At 37.5% G+C, this 17,097-nt stretch overlaps 1 protein-coding gene across 7 annotated transcripts in view; it reads right to left on the bottom strand.

Annotated features, from left to right (window-relative positions):
• Positions 1-8,535: 8,535 nt before the first annotated feature.
• Positions 8,536-17,097, bottom strand: part of GPHN (gephyrin) — a 390,228-nt gene continuing 381,666 nt past the window's right edge. For 5 of the 7 annotated variants that reach the window (XM_025049111.1, XM_025049112.1, XM_025049109.1 and 2 more), the window contains 2 exons: positions 10,133-10,229; positions 8,556-9,536 (listed from right to left, as the gene is read on the bottom strand). In XM_025049111.1, coding sequence (XP_024904879.1) covers positions 9,403-9,536; positions 10,133-10,229 — 231 coding nt within the window. In that variant the 3' untranslated portion in view covers positions 8,556-9,402. Of the gene's footprint in view, positions 9,537-10,132; positions 10,230-17,097 lie in introns of all 7 variants that reach the window. The other 2 variants (XM_006915134.2, XM_015591978.1) reach the window with 1 other exon arrangement.

Raw genomic sequence — 17,097 nt, 5'->3', positions numbered from 1 at the left:
AATTCAAAGGGGTGTCTATAAATGCCCGTAAAGTGTCCCCTGTAAGTATTTGCTATTTAACATTCCCACAGAGTCTTTTCCTCCAATATTTTATTATAAAAGAATTTCAAACTTATGACAAAATTGAAAGAATTCTATAGTGAATACCCATATACTGACCGCCTAGAATCTTGTCTTTTTCTTTTGTGTGTGTTATTTCTGTAATTACATGAAAACTCTTCAATGATGGTGTTTATCTGTCACTTATCTGTGATACTTGGTGCACTATAGTTAATTCTTCATAGCACTTTGAAGCATAGAATTTACATAGATGATTTTTTCTAAGATACTTAACACACTAGGAAACATTTTTAGAATTGGTCCATTACAATTCTAGGTTGCAATTCTGGTTATACCTTTGAGAAGTTCTGGCTATTGTGGCCCCCTCTCTCTTGATGGGACCCCCAACTAACCTTTTAGTTTTCAACAGAGAAGTCCTATGTTCTAGATCTTCTCCCCCAATTTAATAATTAAAAATAACTGTCCACGAATTCATTCGATTCTCAGTCACTTGTGGAAGAAAATTAGGGTAACAGTTTGAAAAATCAAAATTTGAAGGTAATCTGGGAAACTTGTTTTTATTTCAATCTCAAACTCCCAACGAAATTAATTTTAAGAAATTCAGTAACCAGGTGTGGTCTCTGAGCTTTCCTGCTTGTTCTAGTTATGGTACAAGAAATGAAACTAGAAAGAAAACAGGAAGATAAAAAGAAAATAGACATTTTGTCCTTGAATTATCAGAATTTCATTGAACTATCCACCTCTTTCTCCTTCGGGTTCACACCAAAGTTGCGGTAACCAGAGAGTCACTTACGTAGAGGTGAGGCTGAAATAGCCCTCCGAAGAATCTCCTGGATGTCTACTAGGAGGTTAGTCTCCAATATAGCACGGTTCCAACTCTTTTTACATTTCTTTGGCAGAACGTGTTTGTTTATGTCTACCAGACAGGCGACTAGCCACCTAGTGAAAGAAGCCCAGGAGGCAAGGCTCTGGGCATTGTTCTATTGCTTCTGCATCATAATGTGCTGACATCGTCTCTGAAGTAAGAAAAGAGCCCTGGGAAGGAGCGACCTGAAGGTCCGTCTCTGGGATTGAGTGTTGCCAGTTTTCCAGCGGACCCCTGACGGCTCAGGAGTTAGGTAGCTCTGACTGTGGTGTGAAGTTTTCAGAGGCTTCTTTGGAGAGAAAAGTCAATTTAGCAGTAGAATCACCATGGAAAAGATATCATACTGAGAAAGTTGAAAATACTTTTTTTAAAAAAATTATTTATCATTCAATTGATAATTTATCATTCAATCTCCCTATGTCTCAATTTTCAGACACTTTAACATACTTGTCACTTTGACCTGTGAAGAAAAACTTCAAAAGAATATAGCATTCTTATAGGGCATAGGCCTCTTTATCTTCCTACCTCCAGCATCTAGTGAATTCTGGACACAAGCTATAGTAGGCACTCAGTAATATTTGGATGAATGAATATAAATAAATACATGGTGTTCTCTCTCTGAGGGTATCCTATAATGAGGACACGTGATTAGCTTGGTTGTCTTTGCTTTTCTGTGTGGTTAGGTTCTCCCCTTCCTTGTCATATTGTCCTCCTTCACCTTTTGTGTTTTAATCGAGTGCTGCAGAAACCCACCTGTCTAGCTACCTTCTCACCCGCCCATGAGGATGGAAGGGCATGAGGGGAAACTAGCTGACACTGAGGCCCGGGTCGGGGAGCATTACCTTGGTGAATTCATTTCCTTTGGATCACCGTATTCTAGACTGAAACACTCGCTTTTGACAGGGCCCAGAGAACATTCAGCCTCTCAGAATAAACATGAACTATGTTGAGTTTTTGAGAGGATGATAGTGTTCCTATTTCCTCAAGAACTGTAATATCCATTTGGGACCAGGTATCGGTGTCAGGGAGACCACAGCAGCACCCACCCCTGTAGGATGCATATCGGGCTGTATTCCCAGAAGCAGAGGCGCACACCAGACGTGTAACTTGACCGTTTAATGGCATCAGACTCTGGTGATAGTTCTCCACAACTGGTTCAGCCTGCAGCCTCTTTATGTGCGGGCTCAAAGGGTTGCCCATTATTTTTACTTCAGACACTCTCATTCCTGTCTTCTATCCTGAACACTCTCTTTTGAATGGACAGATTCTTCTTCTAGTTATCTGATTGCCATGGACTAAATTTCTAGTCACCTATTTCTTCATTCGGCATGTTTGTTGCATGATTATCATGTGTCATGTTTGTGTTCTTCCCGCCTCAGGGTCAGGAAACATGTTTGCATAAATCTGATTTCATCTCTTCCAAGTTGATGTTATTAATTTAATTATGATGTACCTTGATGAAACTCTTTGCTATTATCTTTTTTTTTTTTTTTTTTTTTGAGGCTACTGGTATATTAAAAAGTGGAGACATAGCAAAAGGAGGAAATAAAAATGATGGTATATTTTAAACATTTACCTTTAAAACATCAATACTTTTTAACATGCACAGAATTTAAAATCTTATGTATAACTTCATTTGGAGAGGATGCCACAAGTCGGAATTTGTGGCTCTTTGAAGAAGAGAGGTCCATGACCAAGTATCCCTCTCTCCTGGTCCCTCATGAGATGTGCCGGCTTGTTCATGCCCACATGGGATCCTCTCTGCTGTCTGACTATGCTTGAAGTTTTCCTGCCAGAAAAGTTTGAAGTTTCCCTGCCAGATTCTGTATCTGGTTTCTTGGTGAGTGCAATACGAGGTAAATTCTGTTGCTCAGCTCAGTAATGAGTACCTACTATTTATTAGGCACCATGCCATGCTGGGGCTACAGTCTCTGTCTCCAGGAACTTACTGTCAAGTGGGAAGAGAGGTTGCGTAAGCAGATTATTCCAACGAGAGGCAATGAAATGTGGGGGCACAGATGAGGGGCTCTTAGTCCAATTTGGAGATTTAGGGAAGGGTTCCTAGAGGAATTAAGGCCCAAACTAAATCCTGAAAGATTAGCCAGCCCGAGCAAAGGCACTGAAGCATAAAATGACTTGGTTTGAAGGGGTAACTGCAAATGGTCAGGTGTTACATAAAGTTAGAGGGGGAAAAAAGGAAGGTAGAGGAGGGGGAGGCTAGATTGTAGAGGGCTTTGAATGCCCTGCTCGGGTCTTGGACCTCAGTGGTTACAGAAGTTTTTGAATTAGGAATTTTAGCATGTGGATATTTATGGTCTGGAGTGATTCTTCTGGTGGCAGCACGAAGGATGGATTTGGGGAGGGCAGATCTGGATGCAGAGACCAAGGCGGTAGCCGTGGGAATAGAAGATAGAGGGTTAATTTAGGAACTATTATTAATAGAGTTGATAGAATTTGGTGACTAACTGGATGTGGGAGTTAGAAGAAGGAATGACTCAGAGGTTTCTGGTTTGGGGAACTGGGTAAACGGTGGTGTGTCATTAACGCAAAAACAAAATATAGGCAGAGGAACAGGTGTAGGAGGCAGAGAGAATGAGTTCCTTGTTTGCGAGAACCCTTGTCTAGCATGTTGTCTTGTATTCGAGTGGTGAGTAGATAATAGACTTTTTATCTTAAACCTTCAGTAGCTTCCCAATGTTCCTAGAATATCTGGCGTTTTATCATAGAGTGTGTTTGTTTGGATTTAGTATTGCATCCAAGAGCCTATACATTTGTAAGCATGACCAGCTCCAGTTCTCTGGCTTCAGTTCTCTCCACCTGTATCTCAGACCATACTTCATCTTTCTGATGTTGTATTCTTCAAGCTCTTCCCTGTCTGAAATGCTCTTCTCTCAGATTTTAACACATGGGGCATATTTTCATTCTTCAGGTCAGAGTTCAAAAGTTACCTGTTTAGAGAGCCCTTCCTCCATCACTTGACAAGTGATTGTCCCTCGGCTCCAAATCCGCCATCGCATCCTGTATCGTGGTACTGGGGCTGGAACTGCAAACTATATTTCTCTCACCAGTCGACTTTCCTGTTAGGTTCAACAACAGGTTGCATTAGACCACAGGGAGCTTTGAAAGCAGAGGGAGGGAAGAAAGGACTTGCGTTCCTTCCTATTTATTTCTTCTGTCACCCTGGCAACAGCAACTGGTTCTAGCTTTTTTTCATTCTCAGAATCAGCAGATGGGCAGTGCCCTCTCCTTAAGATGTTTGAGCCCTTGCTTCAAAGATTCCAAACTCTGAGCTAGATTCTGATTACTCTAACTTCTTCCGCCCACCTCCCCAATCGTGGTGTGGTGGTTGCTCCCTGCAGTTATTATCTCTGACATCTTAACGTTTCCTTTGTTCTTTTCCAGGTCTCCAACACTTATTTCTTTGTTAAAGTCTCTTAACGCAGTTTCTGCCTTTTTAAATTGCTAGACCCTGACACAATAACTGAATATTATTGATTTAGGCCTCTACCCAGTTACTAATATGTCATTGCATTTCTGCATAGACTTTTCACAATCTGTATGTCAAAAAAAAATTTTTTTTTTGATTTCTCATAATCTGTCTCTTGATTTCTCATAAAAATTTTTTTTTGATTTCTCAACTGTCCCCTCCAGTTGGGAATCAGTCTTTGTCTCATCCATCACTGCATCCTCAGTGCCTAGCATGGAGACTGGCATACTGTAGGAAATTAATAAATGCTTGCTTAACAAATTATTGAATTATTACAAAAGACTACAGAAATATTGGTAACTGACCATACAAAATGGCCAGCATCGAGCAATTCTTTAACCTTTTGGTTCTAGGGCAAGTTATTGATGAACTCTGTAACAATATTGTTATAGAGAATTGGGCTTAATACTTCTTATAAGCATGTAAAATGCAATGTGCTATTTCCCTTAGATCCATCGACATCGGAATAAGATACATAGTTTATTTGCTTTAAATTCTGCATTTACATAAATCTCCACTTCTATAATTGGGGATAACAATGACTTACCTTGTTAGGGTTTCATGAGGATCAAGAGTTGGTTATGGGTTAGACCTTCAAAGTTTTTTTGGTTAGCAAATAATTAAAAAAATGATAGCCATCCAAAGAATCCACTTGCTGTAGCATGCAACATCACTTAATAGCATTTACTTGGTAAACAATCTGCTTATGTTCTTTTTTTTTTCATTGTGTGATATAGTTTGAAAGAACCCAAACACAACCAAAGAAGGCAGGTTAAAAGGAAACTGCTTAATTTCCACACAGCTGTAAGCAATCTAAAGTCATCTTCTATAGTCTTTTATTTAAGTATCAACCACTAAGACAAAGAATTATAACATGTCATATATGTGTAATTCTAAAATAATTCTGGTCAAATAAATGCAAATAGATGACATTAACTTCCGCTGTGCTAAGCAGAACCATTTCAGTGAAACTTAACTTTGAAATTAAATTTCCTTTGTATCTACTTCAAATGTGTTCATATTTTTTCCCTTTTCTAATTCGGAAGGAAAAATGTCCCTTCTTGTAGGCTAATTGGGCCACCGGGTCCTCTTCTTCTTTCTCCATCTGGAACCTTACTCTTGCATTTTTCACATGCCCATTCCTGTTTCTCTTTGCTCAAAACCCACAAACGAAAATGTTTCCTCCACCTCGTTACGGGTTCAAGCTACCATCCTGTGTCTATCTTTCTTAAGCACAAGCCCCAAAGAATTCATATTCATGGTTTCTATTTTGCAATCTGGCTTTTGTCTTCAACCCACTATTGAAATTGCACTCTGGCAGCTCATGACCGATTGCCTCATCAGTGAATCTTTTTGAGCCTTCATCCTTCTTGATATTTTTTACAGTTGATTATCCTCCCTTCTTGAAACTCTCCTCCTTGCTTTGTGGGACACTACCCTACCTGGCTTCTTAAAATGCTCTTCCTTTCATTCCACTTATGGCCTTTTCCCTCTAACACTTCAAACTAAGATGCTCCCAAAGGCCCTGTCCTCTTCTCTTGGCAAACCCTTCCTTGATAATCTTTCCCATACACAGTTACATTTCAAATACTACCTTTATGTGAATTCCTCCCAAAGTTATATCCAGCCAGTACCTCTTTTGTGAATTCCTGACCTGTACCTTCAAGTGCCAACAGGACGTATCTACCTTAATACTCCTCTGGCATCTCAAACATACACACGTCCAAACTCGTCAGCTCCTCCACAAAATCCATTTTTCTGACTTTTTTTATTAATGGTTTAACATATTCTCAGTCAACCAAGACTGATGACTTTGAATCATCTCTTATTTTTCTCTTTCCCAAACCTGAAATCAGTTGTAAAATTCTTTCCATTCTTTATGGCCAGGGGCAGATTTGTTCATCATGACCTCCCCATCACTATCACCTCCACCACTATGGGTAAGGCTGTCATCACCCCTCACCTGTAGAACCATAATCACCTTCTTTAAAAAATAAATTTATTTCTTTAAATTAGTTTCAAGTATACAGTACATTGGTTAGACATCTATAATGTTCATAAAACGATCCCCCCAACTGCTCCCTCCCTTCCCTGGCCCTCCACTTTGCCATCATATTAATGCTAACTGCATTCCCTCTGCCATGCTGCCCGTGCCCAACTATCAACTACTAATTTGTACTCCTTTAACCCTTCATTCTGTTCTGTCAACCCCCCTCCTCTCTGTCTGTCACCAAATTGTCCATTATATTTGTGAGTCTGTTTTTGATTAGTTTGTTCTTTTTGTTCCTTAGATACCGCATATAAGTGAAATCATACGGTATCTATCTTTCTCTGTGTGACTTATTTCACTCAGCCTAATAACCTCTAGGTCCATCCACGTCGTTGCTAATGCACAATCACCTTTTAACTGGTGTCTCACTCCAGTTTCTCCTCAAGCCAATCTACCCTATTCAACGCTGCCGGCGCATTTTCCTTCAAAGGACAGTTGTGATCCTAACACTTCTGTGATCGAAAATCTCTAAGTTTGTCTCTAGAATAAATCTAGACTGCTTAATTTGGTATTCAAGAATTTCATAGTTTGGGCCTCAAATATAGACTTTTTTTGGTCTTACAAATATGTCAGTTTTCTGTTTCTTTTGCTTAGTGTTTAAGAGTACAGACTCTGAAGCCAGATTGCTAAATTTGAATCCTAGCTCCTCCTACTAGCTGTGTGACCATGGACAAATTGCTTAACCTGTGTCTTAGTTTCCTCATCTGCAATACAGAAAAAATAACCCTTATAGGATTGCTATGAAAATTGAACAAATGAAAAGTTCCTGGTATATAGTAAGCTTTGTATGTTTCATTGAACAAATGATGCCTGCAAATATACACATATACCAAGAACTCTTTTAAGGACTTGGGCTAATGTAAGTGAACAAAATAAACAACGATCCTTACCTTTGTGGAGCTTACATTTTATAATAATAATTTTTAATTGTCCATAATTCTGTTTCTGGAATACCTTTCTTCCTGCATCATCATCTTTAAAATTCTACACTTCCTTTAAGATCACTAAAATTCCACCTTACCCCTTGAAATCTTACCTTGTAGGTTACCTTTTGAACTCCTCCAACTCTTTAAATTGGAACTGTGGCATTTATCACATTCTACACACACTACCATTTATTTTCCAACATCAAACATATCAAATATTATGGTTACTTGCATGCATTATTATTATCTCCCTTGATAGAATATAATGTCAGCGACTATCCCAATTCATCTTTGTAAATAGTAGCATGATGTACCTTGTACCCAAGCACATAGTAGATGATTAATAAATATTTCTTGAAAGAATGTAGGTAAAACACTCTTCATGATCTTTCACTTGACCTCTATTAACAAACCTTATCTTCCTTACTTGCAAACATTAAAATAATTTAATATAGAACATTTTATTTTCAATCCTGGAAATATCAAATATTAGTATCAAATATTTGTTTACAACTTGGCTTTGTTCATCATCATTGTTTGGCACCTTGCTTACCAGGAGGCCGGCCAACTTCTGTTGTTTGCTTTACTAAGTATACCCTGCAGCATATTTAATGTTCCCTGTTACCACCATTTGAAAAGTACTCCTAAGTTTTTATTAAAGGAGCCACGTGGATTGAGTATATTTCATTTGTTGCATTTTCTATGGTCAGCACAGATTTTCTCCATTTCTTACATCCTTTCTAACATGATCCAAAAAATTCCAGGTACTTGTCTGTAATTTTCTGATTCATTACTTACTATTTTCCTCCTCCATTCCAAAGAACTGTAAATGTTTGAAATTTGTTCTTATGACATCTAAAATAAGAAGTTAGTCCCCTCCACCCCCAAATTATCAACTATGTTTCCTCTAAATTTGCTTGCTAATCTCCAACTATGACTGGAAAGACCAGACCAATTGCAAGTTCTCTCTACTTTCTAACCTATCTATATTTTCACAATGCTATAGTGAAATATAGAGTTATATCACATTTTAAATCTCCCTTGTATCACTTAACCTTATTAAGACAATTATGTCTTTTATCCAGGCAGAATCCCACAGAATGGCATGAAAATATTCTCTTTTTTAATAACAAGCCCAACACAATGGATTTTTATATAATGATCAAGGATTTTTTTTATTCATTAAGTTTCAGTATCATTACAGAAAATGTTATGGTACAGAGTTGTTTAACATTATTTTTTTCTTTGCTCTTGATTTCCACATGAATGCTGGTAACACTAATATCTGTACAAGATCAGTCTTTGATTTTATTTTTTGTTCTGTACAATTTTAAATGTATTGGTTAAAAAGGCTGTCAGCACTTAAGGAAGCATTTTTCCCCCAGTTTGTTCAAATGAAAGGAATCCAGTTACTGCCCAAGAGTACTGTGCCATGAGGTTACCGGGGTGAGAAACTTCCCCGGAAGCTCTGTGAAGGATGGTTCTCCTGGAGGCAGGGCAGGGCCTCCACCCAGTCACTCTTCTTTTGGCACTGTGCACACATAAACACGAGATACATGATAAAGAACAAGCAAAAGCTCTCCGTAAAGCGGTTATGAAGCATACTAAGAAGGGAAATCCAAGTGTTGCCTACACTAGTATAAATAAGCAGACATCCTTGATTTAAGAGCATAAGTAGTTGTATTTTAAAGATGAGAAAAACACAAGTTCTGCAGGCACCTACTGCTGTCTACTAAAAGCTATCGCTATCAGACCTAGCATTGAACACACAAAGCAATTTGCAAGAAAGGAAAAATTTGCTTTGATATAATCAGAATAGAGTTGTCTGTTAAGATTTATTGTTAGGTGTTTTTTCATTAAAAGGTATTTAAATTCTTTTGAAATATAGTTCAAGATGTTGACTATACAGATCAACTTTTATCCAAATCAGAAAAACTAGCTGTGCCGTTGCATATTACAGGATACAGTCAATGATATGTGGACATGCATCAAAGCTTTCTCCCGCTGGTGATCATCATAGTCGTCCAATGACCATGACATCCACCACCTCGCCCTTGTGGAGCTCCACGTACTGCTCTGTCTTTGGAGGTAGCATCAACAGTCCGTTGGCGCTGCGCATGCTCATCAGACGGCTGCTCATCTGATTACCTGGATGCAAACACTCTCGTTACAGCAGCATAAGCATCGCAGTGTATACATCTGGAGCCCTTGTAGTTCTTTTCAAAATAAGAAACCATTTAATAGACTAGAAATATAGGTCTTCAAGAGGAAGAGAGATGATCAGACTCCCCCAGTACCTTTTTCAGATGAAATCAATATCAATATTGATTTCTCAGTCCTTAAAATTTACCAATATCTAGGGTATAGTAGAGGCTACAGAGAATCACATTATAATTGGGCTTTAATCTCACATTTCAGGGCAGCGTAGTCAACAGTCCCTCCTTTTCCTACAACCAAAATTATGCTCAGAACTTGTTGAACAAACAGATACAAATCTTTTGGAACTCTAGATTTCAAATGTGTACCTAGAAAATATAGCTCCATGGAATAATTAAATTTTTATTAATTCTTTTTTTTCTTGTTGTACTATTATGCTGTACTATTTAGGAATAATTTAACCTAATGATTCAAAAAGGAAAATGTATAATAATTACAAAATTAGGCATCCCTAAGAAAGGAGGTTGCATTATGTGTGTTTTAGCAGGATGGGTGTACAGACACACTTGCAGGTGTGAATGACTAACCTGTACTCTGTGCCCAAGGCAGTGGTTCTTGGTGATGCCAGGTCAGTATACACCGATGGTATTCTGGGCGAGGATCCAGTTTTACATCACATGATAACTATAGAATAAAGAGGAAAGGAAAACAAATTTGATGACCTGACCATCCCTTAAAACTATAGGGCAGTGGAGGTTGTGCAAAGAATACAGTGAACATGGAAAATATCTTGGCAAAAAATTGCAGAATACTCTTTCCACCACTGCCACCTTATTTTCTTAATACAAGAAGTCCAGAGATTGGGTTGCTCTGATGAAAAGAAAGCTAAGAAGCTGGTATTCATAGTGGGAAAAAGAACAGATGAAAAAGATAAGATCTATTTTTGAAGTCTAATATTATGGGTTGTGAGGACAGATACCTTTGACCAATGAATTCAGAAATCGAAGCAGATATTTTAACACTTAAAATGAAGGAGGAAGACCTAAACAACAAAGAAGCTCAATATCCATTTATCTGTATGCCCCTTTTTCTGTCCATCTACCCATCCAGTAAATATTTACTGAGGTCCTATTCAGCTACCTATTCATATACTTCAACATAAAAGGGATAGTTACTTTCTTTTTCTCTTGAATATTCCTTTAGTGTCCCAATACTAATATACAATCTCATTGAGGCAACTAAGAGTAGTCCCTACTAAGAGTTATGCCATTTTGGTTTAGCCACATCACTGGCACTAAAATAATTACTCTGAATGAGTCTTTGCTATGGAATGGCATCTTTCAAATCCTTCTAACAAGGATAAAATCCTTTCTAATATAGAAACTTCAGTTCACAAACATGACATAGAAAGAACAATCAATCTTCAATCTAGAGCCACTGTTTTTGTTTTCTTTAAATCTGTCATTAAATTCATACTGAAATCTGGTAAGTTAAAGTGATAATGTGTTGGTAGCAGGTGCCTAAGAAGAACTCCCAGAACAAGTTTATACAGTATATAATTATGGACTATAGCCCATTGAAGATTAGCTCATGTTAGTGAAAACAAGACTCATTCCCGTGTATGAGAATTAGCATTTTTTATTAGCATGATGGTCATTTAAGTTACTCCATCAGAAAATGGTCTAAACAGCCTTTATTCAACTAACACAGATATTGCTTAGATCAGGGGTCCACAACCCCAGGACTGCGGACCGGTACCAGTCTGTGGCCTGTTAGGAACTGGGCTGCACAGGAGGCGAGCGGCAGGCTAGCGAGCAAAGCTTCATCTGTATTTGCGGCTGCTCCCCAGCGCTAGCATCACTGCCTCAGCTCCACCTCAGATCATCAGACATCAGAGTCTCACAGGAGCCCTGGTCCCTGGTGCCAAAAAGACTGGGGACTGCTGGTAGATCAAATGATACAATTAAAACAGGAAATTTTGATTCAAGCAAGTCTTTCTCCAATCCATTCTTGTTACTATGTTTTTAAACGTTCCAATTATTCTCCCTGACAATCCATGCCTTTCCTTTGGAACCCAGAATAAAATTGAATTCTAGGGTATCTTTCCTTGATTAAATCACACTCTACTCTTTCACTTGATATTGTATATTTATACTCTATTTCATATCTATTGAGGGGTAACTTGCCATTATTCCTAAATTATTTTGTGCTTACCTGAGGGCAAAAAATCTCTGTTTTTCAATCTCTCTCTGTGTGCTGTGCACTAAACTACAAGAGCTATTTGCCTGGTTGTGTTATTTGCTAAGTGTTTAAGCAAGATTTTTTTTTTTTCTTCCCCCCCTAACAATGCACTAATTGGTTTCTGGTAGTAAAGTGGAACTGATATTGGAATGAGATGATACCCGACACCTTGGTTCTATTCCCAGCTTTACTGCTAACTGGTGGCTGCACTAGCGAGTTATTTTGCTTTCCTATAACTGTTTGTTCATCTAAAAAAAATGGGGTTGTTTGTTTTACAGGTTGTTTGTTTTACAGGTTGTTTGTTTTTTTTTAAGAACCAAGAATCAGTTGCATCAAATTGAAGTAAATTAATTTTTTTCATAGCTTCACAAACAACTGTACCTTTCGCAGCAAGAGATGACAGTGATTAGATCTTTATGGTATTTTACTGAAATGTAGAATACTTTGTTAACCAGTATATTTAGTTGTACTGACTTTATAGTTCTGGTATATTACATCGCTGAAGCTTAAGAAAGTACCTATTTACTATGAGCTTCGATGCTTTCACTTCTGATGACTTCTATTCATTCCATATTGGTAGTGGGCTGTGGACTAGGGCTATTTCCTTTGAATATTTTCCTGGCACACGGCAGTCACTAGAGAGATAAAATTATATTGTTTGGGATAGTATTATATGATCTACATATAAATGCCTAAGGAAGAATTAGGGGGGAAAAAAGGTCAACAGAATCAGAAAATAAGTCACAGACTGGGAGAAAATATTTGCCAAAGACACTTCTGATGAGGTCCTGTTATCTAAAACATAGAGAATTCTTAAAACTCAATAAGAAAAAGAACAACTCAATTGAAAAATGGGCAAAAGACCTGGACAGATAACTCACCAAAGAAGATATATACAGATAAGTAAGCATATGAAAAGATGTTCAACATGATATGTCATTAGTGAATTGCAAATTAAAACAACATGAGATATCATTACACATCTACTAGAAAGGCCAAAATCAAAAACACTGGCCATACCAAATTCTGTGGCAGGAACTCTCAATCATTGCTGGTGGGAACGCAAAATGGTACAGCCACTTTGGAAGACTGGCAGTTTCTTACAAATTGAAACATACTCTTACCATACAATCCAGTAATTGTTCTTATGGTATTTACCCAAATGAACTGAAAATTTATGTCTACACAAAAATCTACACACAGATGTTTATATCAGCTTTTATTTATCAGTTTATAATTGTCAAAACTTGGAAGTAACCTAGAAGTCCTTCAGCAGGTGAATGGATAAACAAACGGTGATACATCTAGACAATGGAGTATTATTCAAAACTAAAAAGAAATGAGTTTCAAGCCATTAAAAGACATGAAGGAACCTTAAATGCATGTTACTAAGTGAAAGAAGCCAATTTGAAAAGGCTACATACTGTGATTCCAACTACACCACATTCTGGAAAAGGCAAAACTAGGGAGACAGTAAAAAGACCAAGGATTGGCAGGGAGGCGGGGATGAATAGGCAGAACACAGATTTTTAGGGCAGTGAAACTATGCTATATGGTACTATTCTGGTGGATACATGTAATTATACATTTGTCAAGACCTATAGAATATACAACACCAAGTGTAAACCCTACTGTAAACTAGGACTTTGAGTGATAATAATGTGTCAAAGTAGGTTTATCAATTTTAACAAATGTACCACTCTGGTGGAGGATGTCAATAGTAGGGGAGGCTGTGCCTGTGTGAGGATAGGAGGTATATGGGAACTCTGTACTTTCTGCTTAATTTTGCTATGAACCTAAATGTGCTCTAAAAAAATAAAATTTATTAATTAAAAAGAAAAGTATACTTTGTCCTTCCTTTTTTTCCTACCCATCTTAGAGATGTGACTTCAAAGAATTCTCAAATAGAATAATTAATTGCAAATACAGTAAATAATATCATCATAGAGCTGTTTATATAGTATAAAAAGGCACAAAGAAGTAAGTAATCAATCCTTCTTAGGGACATTTATAAAGGCTTCACAGGGAACATGATGCGTCGGTCTTATGACTAAGGAATTTTGTAAGCTGAAAAAGGGGACAGATGGTAGTGGTTAGGTGAGAATCTTCTAGGAAGGGGAATAAACACAGGCATAGGCAGGGGTTCTCATGTCCATTGTAGAAGCAGTGATTAGCTTGCTGAGGTCAAATTCAGGATGGGAAGCAGATAAAGCTGGAGAGGAATAAGGCATAGGGATGGAGGGCCTTCTACACTCAGTTGAGCAGTTTGGATTTAACCCTAGGGTCATGGGAAGCACTGAAGGATTTTAATTGGAGATGCTGACATGATTAGAGTTAAACAGAAAAGGGATTCAAGAGGAGGCAAGATAAGAAAAAGGTAAACCTCCAACTATGCCAAGGATTATAATCTAGTAAATGTTAGAGCAATTGTTCAAACCCCAAGTTTTTTTGGCTATAAAATTCAGGGTATATTGATGGTGGAGAGGGCTTTAGGAGAGTGGTGAAGATTTGGAAGACCAGTTAGGCATGGGAGAAGCTGATTCATGGGATTATAAAAGGCTCACCAGGGGAATTTTGGCCCCTGTTGAGATTTGTAAATTGAAAGTGACAACTTGAACAGCTGTATACTCTCCTCTAGTTGTGTTTAGTGGCCTGGGAATAAAAATGAAGGGCAAAGATGGAAGAACTCATCCAAGTTTGTAGATTCTTAGAGTGGACTATAATGGAAGAAGAGGCCCAAAAAAAGTAGAAGGTGTTGGAAAAAGGTGAAGTGACACACCACAGGATTTAGGTTGGATGAGGAAAAGTGGTTAAGCCAAAAGGGGCTTATGGACTGAGAAAAAAGGGTAAGAGTTATAGGAGTGTTTACACTCTTTTTTATCTACTGATTGGTAATTTGCCATTTCCTAAATTGTATACCAGAGCTGGTGATTTTTGAGATGGAGCAGTTCAGGGTATTGAAAAGGATGTGTGTGTGAGTTGCTGAAGCAGAAATAAAGGTTATTTAGAATTATGGAAATAAAGCAACTGATGGAAAGAAGTGAGGTGGAGAGGAAGACTATTAGAACATTGCCAAAGACCTGAATGTCTTTGGAAGGTTTGATGGTGGTCATGATGGAAAGGTGAAAACACTAGAAGATCCAGGAGAATAGGCTGGGACTAAAAAACGTGTAGACTGGAGAAGAGAGTTTGTGAGAAATCAGATGACCAAAGGATAGGGGTCCAAAATGACATACTCAAGGGTGCTAGGGACCTAGTCTCTGCTTGGGTCTGGTCAAAGCTTCCAAAGAGTGGTTAAAGGAGCATTACACTATTATTATTTTCTTTTGGTAAGTACTATAGAAGTTATGAGGCACTGATTTCATTAGCCTACTAGAGAGGTCCTGAGATTATTATCCTATAAATCATCTGTCTAAATTTTATCAGGTAATTTTAAAATCTTTGAATATGCAGGTATGAATCAGTTTAAAATTCATTTTTCCAAAGTTTCTATAATCTAGTTATATTTTTCACTTCCGAATAATAAGCTAAAACTGATTTACATTTCTTATAAATCATGGACAGTTATATCATTTTCAATATTTTTTTAATCCACAGGCCATAATATTCTCATATAACAGGCATCCAATGATATCTTTTGATGATCAACGACTGATCTTGTCACAAAAAGCAATCACATTTCTCTCCACAGTTGCAAACACCTCAGCAATCCTCAAACAATATAAACATCTTGCTGAAATGCTTTATTTCTTCTTGTTTATGACATCAATCAGCAAGCATTAATCAAGTTCTTAGCGCATGCAGGACACTAATGCTCAAGCGAAGAGGGAAGGTAGACAAACTAGAATAGTCTAATGGAGTTCCAACATGCTGGTACTCTCCTAGGATATGCTGATCTGGTCTCATTGGAGATGAAAGCATTTTTCCTTTTTCTTCTCTTAATGCCTGAAATAAGGTAACACTCAGGTATGTTTCTAGTGAAATAAATTGAGAACAAGGGAACTATAAGGTGCTTTGATGGGATATTAAGGAAACACATGATACGATGTCCTTTTGTGGAAACATTATGTCAATTAATTCTATTTGATGAATTGCTAGGATTATGTTTCTGATTATCTATTGAAAATCAGAAGTATTTCAACTTCAACTCTCATAACTGACCAAGGAAATGGGGCAAATGTTTATTCTAAACTGATTCTCTTCATAATGTTTTGATATAAAAGGATGACATTTTTTGTGCTGACCTTTTAATATAATCGAGCATTGCCCTACCCCTGGCACAACTACATCAGAGTCTAGGAGTGAGAGTTACTGACACCAGCATTTAATATCCACTTCACGTCCCCAAAGCAGCAAGAATTAAGAAAGGCTGTGATTGTGGCAACTATTCCAGAGAATAGCGATAAGTGGTGTCTGTAAGCTGCTTCTTGGATGGTCAGAAAACAGAGATAATAAGCTTTATCATGTTTCAAGTAAGTGAATAGGGTTATGTTCTAAAGTGTCAGTCAAGATGTGAGGGGTGATTGGGGAGTTAAAAACAAAAGAAGTAAACAGCCAAGCGTACTGATGGCCCATTCTGACAGTCCCAGTGACATTGCTCTGTGGGAGAAAGGAGTCGGACTGATTCTTAGACCAGTTCTCAATTTCACAGGCTGACAGACGTGAGCAGCAGCATGAACAGCGTACAAAGCTTCAGTTTGATTACAGAGCACTATCTAATTGTTGTTGTCAGAACAAATGGGTGCCACAATTGCCCTTTTAAAAAAGAGATGGTGGATGTTAAAATGAGAAATAAATGAAAAGACTCATAAGAACTTTGCAAAGTCAAAGACAAGTCCTCTTTCTCTCTCATACCAATATGAGTTTCCTTATTTCCTAAATTTAGCAAATATGAAAATAATGGGCAAATTCAGTATTAATGGTTTAAATGTCTAAATCTAAGTTTCATGTCTTTGACCTTTTGACTTGATCAGAATCATTGATGGCTTTTTTCTTCCTTTTCCATTTAATTTAAAATAAGACTACCACTGTAATTAGTGGGGGAAAAAAATCCCAAAATTGTTTTCAGAAATATCTTGTTGAACTTTCACTGAAATTTTAAGGAGAATATCTCCTTTACATACTAGTCTATAAAGTCTCAGTATTTAGAAGGTCAATGTTAAGAATGTGAAGTCTAAGTTTTTTTAATGTTCTTATCCTATATATTTTCAGAGTAATATTTTATTAATATTTCCTCCTTTTATGTTTCTCTTGTGAACTAATCATAGCATTGTCATATCTAATTTATTTCTGAGCTCTTGAAAAATAATAA

The sequence above is a fragment of the Pteropus alecto genome, unplaced genomic scaffold (genome assembly GCF_000325575.1).
Source record: "Pteropus alecto unplaced genomic scaffold, ASM32557v1 scaffold276, whole genome shotgun sequence".
NCBI classification, from domain to species: Eukaryota; Metazoa; Chordata; class Mammalia; order Chiroptera; family Pteropodidae; genus Pteropus; species Pteropus alecto.
The sequence above is the reverse complement of the archived record's forward strand: the minus strand, read 5'-3'. Positions and strand labels throughout refer to the sequence as shown.